Here is a 6,000-nt window from a genome sequence, read left to right on the forward strand (position 1 = left end):
TGTATCTCAGGTGTCCCCAGGTGTGCCCAGGTGTCCCCAGGTGTGCCCAGGTGTGCCCAGGTGTATCCCAGGTGTCCCCAGGTGTCCAGGTGTGCCCAGGTGTATCTCAGGTGTGCCCAGGTGCCCCCAGGTGTCCCCACGTGTGCCCAGGTGTATCTCAGGTGCCCCCAGGTGTGCCCAGGTGTATCTCAGGTGTCCCCAGGTGTGCCCAGGTGTGCCCAGGTGTGCCCAGGTGTGTGGTGTCCCCAGGCGGTGGAGGCGGCCCAGCTGGCCGAGGACCTGCGCGCGCAGGGCGAGCACGTGCAGGCGCGGCTGCGCGAGCTCCAGGTGTGCCCAGGTGTATCTCAGGTGTGCCCAGGTGTATCTCAGGTGTATCCCAGGTGTATTTCAGGTGTGCCCAGGTGTCCCCAGGTGCCCCCAGGTGTGCCCAGGTGCCCCCAGGTGTGCCCAGGTGTGCCCAGGTGTATCTCAGGTGTCCCCAGGTGTGCCCAGGTGTATCTCAGGTGTGCCCAGGTGTATCTCGGGTGTATCTCAGGTGCCCCCAGGTGTATCTCAGGTGCCCCCAGTTGTATCTCAGGTGTATCTCAGGTGTATCTCAGGTGTCCCCAGGTGTATCTCAGGTGCCCCCAGTGTATCTCAGGTGTATCTCAGGTGTCCCCAGGTGTATCCCAGGTGCCCCCAGGTGCCCCCAGGTGTGCCCAGGTGTGCCCAGGTGTGTCGTGTCCCCAGGCGGTGGAGGCGGCCCAGCTGGCCGAGGACCTGCGGGCGCAGGGCGAGCACGTGCAGGCGCGGCTGCGCGAGCTCCAGGTGTGCCCAGGTGTATCTCAGGTGTGCCCAGGTGTGCCCAGGTGCCCCCAGGTGTGCCCAGGTGTGCCCAGGTGTATCTCAGGTGTCCCCAGGTGTGCCCAGGTGTACCTCAGGTGTGCCCAGGTGTATCTCGGGTGTATCTCAGGTGCCCCCAGGTGTATCTCAGGTGCCCCCAGTTGTATCTCAGGTGTATCTCAGGTGTATCTCAGGTGTGCCCAGGTGTGCCCAGGTGTGCCCAGGTGTGCCCAGGTGTCCCCAGGTGTGTCATGTCCGTGTCCCCAGGCGGTGGAGGCGGCCCAGCTGGCCGAGGACCTGCGTGCGCAGGGCGAGCACGTGCAGGCGCGGCTGCGCGAGCTCCAGGTGTGTGCGGCCGAGAACCGAGCGGCCAAGGACAAGGAGTCGCTGAGCCTCAAGAGAGCCCAGGTGGGAACCAAATTCCGGGAATTCCGGGAATTTTGGGAATTCCGGGAGGATTTCGGGATTTTGGGGGCAATTTTTGGGGAGGTTTTGGGGAATTTTGGGAATTTTTTAGGGAGTTTTTGGTGACTTTTTGGGTTTTTTTTGAGGGAATTCGGGGGGATTTTTAGGGAATTTCGAGCAATTTTTTACGGAATTTTTGGGGGATTTTTTGGGAATTTCGAGCAATTCTTTACGGAATTTTTGGGGGATTTTTTGGGAATTTCGGGCAATTTTTTAGGGAATTTTTGGTAGATATTTGGGGAATTTTTGGGTAATTTTTAGGGAATTTGGGGGGGATTGTTTGGGAATTTTTTAGGGGATTTTTGGAGGAATTTTGGGGGAATATTTTTAGGGAAGTTTTGGAGATTTTATTTTTTAGGGAATATTTGGGGATTTTTTTGGGGCAGAATTTGGAGGGATATATTAGGAATTTTTGGGATTTTTTTAGGGAATTTGGGGGAATTTTTTAGGGAATTTTTGGGACTTGTTTGGAATTTTTGGGGGGATTTTTGGGATGTTTTTTAGGGAGTTTTTGGTGAATTTTTGAGGATTTTCTGAGGAGTTTTGGGGATTTTTTCGGGAATTTCTACGGGATTTTTGGGGAATCTTTGGGAATATTTGGAGAAATTTTTGGGATTTTTTGAGATTTTTAGAGGATTTTTGGGTGATTTTTTTTTAATTTTTAGGGAATTGGGGGATGACTTTTTGGGGGAATTTTTGGGGGTATTTTTTGTGAATTTTTGGGGAAATTTGGGGGGTTTTTTTAGGGAATTTTTGAGGATTTTTTAATGAATTTTCGGGTTTCGGGGAATTTTTCCAGGGGTTTTTTTTGTGTAAATTTCTGGAAAATCTGAGGGGAGTTTTTCGGGATTTTTAAGAGGATATTCGGCAAATTTTGAGGTTTGTTTTTTTTTTTTGGAATTTTTGTGAATTTTGGGGTGAGTTTTGGGAATTTTTTTCAGAATTTTTTGGGAATTTGGGGGATTTTTTTTGGAATTTTGGGGGATTTTTTGAGGAATTTCTGGGATTTTTTTGGGAAATTTCGGGGATTTTTTTTAGGGAATTTGGGGGGAAATATTGGGAATTTTTCAGGTTCTTTTAAAGAAATCAGGGAATTTTTCAGGACCTTTCGGGGGATTTTTAAGGGAACTTTTGGGGGATTTTTTGGGGAATTTCAGAGGACTTTTTTAGAAGATTCTACGGATTTTTTTGGAAATTTTGGGGAATTTTTTAGGATTTTGGGGGATTTTGGGCAATTTTGAAGGTGCTATTCTGGTGAATTTTGGGGTGATTTAGGGGGAATTTTTGGGGGGAATTCTTGGGAAGCTTTTTGGGAATTTTTTTTAGGAACTTTTTGGGGATTTTTTGAGGAATTTTGGGATTTTTTGCCGATTTTTGGGATTATTTTCAGCGATTTTGGGGAACGTTTTGGGATCTTTTGGGGAATATTTCTGGGAATATTTTTGGGGATTTTGGGGCGGGTTTGGGATCATTTTGGGGCGGTTTTGGGATCATTTTGGGGACATTTTGGGGGCGGTTTTGGGATCATTTTGGGGCGGTTTTGGGGCGGTTTTGGGGGCGCCGGTGGCACTCCCGGCTGCCCCCGGCAGGAGGAGCTGTCGCGGCTGCGCCGGAAGCTGGAGAAGCAGCGCAAGGTCGAGGTCTACGCCGACGCCGACCAGATCCTGCAGGAGGAGATCAAGGAGTACCGGGTGAGCCTTCCGGAACCTTCCGGGACCTTCTGGGACCTCCTGGAACCTTCCAGGACTTTCTGGGACCTTCTGGGATCTTCCGGGATCTTCTGGGACCTCCCAGAACCTTCTGGGACCTGCTGGGACCTCCCAGAACCTTCCAGAACCTCCTGGGACCTTCCAGAACCTTCCAGAACCTTGGTTGGAGGTTGCAGGGCCTGGGGTGGAGCTTCTGGGAACATTCGAGATGTTCCAGAACTTTCTAGAACCTTCCGGGAGCTTCTGGGACCTTGGGGGGAGCTTCCAGGTCCTTGGTTGACCTTCACCGGTCTCCGATGACCGTGGATGACCCTTGGTTGACTTGAGCGACCTTCAACGACCTCAACCCATCTTGGGCGACCCTTGGTTGAGCTCTTTATGACGTTGGCCAACTTCACTTGACTTTGGTTGACCTTTAATGACCCTGGTTGGCTGTCGGTGACCTTCAATGACCTTGACTGACCTTTGGTGACCTCTAGTGACCTTCAATGACCTTGGTTGGCCATTGATGACCTTTAATGACCTTGGTTGATCATTAGTGATCTTTAATGACCTTGGTTGACCACAGATGACCTTTAATGACCTTGGTTGGCCATTGGCGCCTTTTAATGACCTTTAATGGTCTTGGTTGGCCATTGGTGACCTTTAAAGACCTTGGTTGACCTTGGTTGGCCACTGATGACCTTGGATGACCTTGTTTGGTCATTGGTGACATTTAATGACCTTGGTTGGCCATTGATGACCTTGGATGACCACTGATGACATTGGTTTGCCATTGATGACCTTTAATGACCTTGGTTGACCATTGGTGACCATCAATAGCCTTTAATGATCTGTAACGACCCTTAATGACTTTAATTGGTCGTTAATGACCTTTAGCGACCTTGGTTGACTTTTAACGACCTTCAATGTCACGTAATGATCTTGGTTGGCCGTTGACGACTTCTAACAATCTTTAATTATTTTGATTGATCGTTGACGAGCTTGGGGGACCTTTAATGGTCTTGGATGACCTTTAATGACCTTGATTGGCCATTGGTGACCTTTAATGACCTTGGTTGACCTTTAATGACCGTTAATGACCTTCAGTGATCTCTAGTGACCGTTAACGAGCTCGGCTGGCCCTCGGTCAGCGGTGGTCACTCTGTGTCCTCTCCGGCCAGGCGCGGCTGACCACTGATGACCTTGGTTGACCTTTAATGATCTCTAATGACCGTTAACGACCTCGGCTGGCCCTTGGTCACCGGTGGTCACTCTGTGTCCTCTCCGGCCAGGCGCGGCTGACCACTGATGACCTTGGTTGACCTTTAATGACCTTCAATGACCTGGGTTGGCCATTGATGACCTTCAATGATCTTTAACGACCTTCATTGGCTATTGGTGATCTTTAATGACCTTGGTTGACCTTGGATGACCTTGGTTGACCACTGATGACTTTTAATGACCCTGGTTGGCCATTGGTGACCTTTGATGACCTTTAACGACCTTGATTGGCCATTGATGACCTTTAATGACCTTTAATGACCTTGATTGGCCATTGATGACCTTTAATGACTTTGGTTGACCTTTAATGACCTTTAGTGATCTCTAACGACCGTTAACGACCTCGGCTGGCCCTCGGTCAGCGGTGGTCACTCTGTGTCCTCTCCGGCCAGGCCTGGCTGACCATTGATGACCTTGGATGACCTTGGATGACCTTTAATGATTTTGGTTGACCATTGATGACCTTTAATGATCTTTAACGACCTTGATTGGCTATTGGTGATCTTTAATGATCTTGGTTGACTTTGGTTGACTTTGGTTGACCTTTAATGACCTTGGATGACCTTGGCTGACCATTGATGACTTTTAATGACCCTGGTTGGCCATTGGTGACCTTTGATGACCTTTAGCGACCTTGATTGGCCATTGATGACCTTTAATGACTTTGGTTGACCTTTAATGACCTTGATTGGCCATTGGTGACCTGTAATGACTTTGGTTGACCGTTAATGACCTTGAACGATTTCTAATGACCGTTAACGACCTCGGCCGGCCCTCGGTCAGCGGTGGTCACTCTGTGTCCTCTCCGGCCAGGCGCGGCTGACCACTGATGACCTTGGTTGACCTTTAATGACCTTTAATGACCTTGAACGATTTCTAATGACCGTTAACGGCCTCGGCCGGCCCTCGGTCAGCGGTGGTCACTCTCTCCTCTCCGGCCAGGCGCGGCTGACCTGCCCGTGCTGCAACGCGCGCAAGAAGGACGCGGTGCTGACCAAGTGCTTCCACGTCTTCTGCTTCGAGTGCGTCAAGAGCCGCTACGACACGCGCCAGAGGAAGTGCCCCAAGTGCAACGCGGCCTTCGGCGCGCACGACTTCCACCGCGTCTACATCAGCTGAGCCGCCGCGGTCACCCCGCGGTCACCGGTGGTCACCAGTGGTCATCTGTGGTCAGCTGTGGTTATTCTTTGTGACCGCGGCCACCACTGAGCACCCGTGGTCATCCATTGTCCATCCTGTGGTGACCACGATTACCACCCCGTCTGCATCAGCTGAGGAACAGTGGTCACCCTGCGGTCACCGGTGGTCAGCTGTGGTCATCAGTGGTCACCGGTGGTCATCTGTGGTCACCTGTGGTCATCGGTGGTCATCCTTGGTGACCGCGGCCACCACTGACCACCCGTGGTCATCCATTGTCCATCCTTTGGTGACCACAGCTTCCACTGCGTCCGCATCAGCTGAGGGACGGCGGTCATCCCGTGGTGACCACTGGTCATCCTGTGGTCATCTGTGGTCATTCTTGGTGACCGCGGCCACCACTGACCACCCGTGGTCATCCCTTGTCCATCCTCTGGTGACCACGATTACCACCCCGTCTGCATCAGCTGAAGGATGGTGGTCATCCCGTGGTCACCAGTGGTCACCAGTGGTCATCTGTGGTCATCTGTGGTCATCGGTGGTCATTCTTGGTGACCATGGCCACCACTGACCACCCATGGTCATCCATTGTCCATCGTCTGGT

The 6,000-nt window shown here is 51.2% G+C and overlaps 1 protein-coding gene across 1 annotated transcript in view; it reads left to right on the forward strand.

Annotated features, from left to right (window-relative positions):
• The window catches only part of RNF40 (ring finger protein 40), a 47,577-nt gene extending 42,143 nt beyond the window's left edge, over positions 1 to 5,434 (forward strand). Inside the window, exons 16-18 of the mRNA XM_038126481.1 lie at positions 1,090 to 1,230; positions 2,877 to 2,978; positions 5,202 to 5,434. Of these exons, the coding sequence (XP_037982409.1) occupies positions 1,090 to 1,230; positions 2,877 to 2,978; positions 5,202 to 5,378 (420 nt within the window). The 3' untranslated portion in view covers positions 5,379 to 5,434. The remainder of the gene's footprint in view (positions 1 to 1,089; positions 1,231 to 2,876; positions 2,979 to 5,201) is intronic.
• The last annotated feature ends 566 nt before the right edge of the window (positions 5,435 to 6,000 follow it).

The sequence above is a fragment of the Motacilla alba genome, unplaced genomic scaffold (genome assembly GCF_015832195.1).
Source record: "Motacilla alba alba isolate MOTALB_02 unplaced genomic scaffold, Motacilla_alba_V1.0_pri HiC_scaffold_35, whole genome shotgun sequence".
Classification (NCBI taxonomy): domain Eukaryota; kingdom Metazoa; phylum Chordata; class Aves; order Passeriformes; family Motacillidae; genus Motacilla; species Motacilla alba.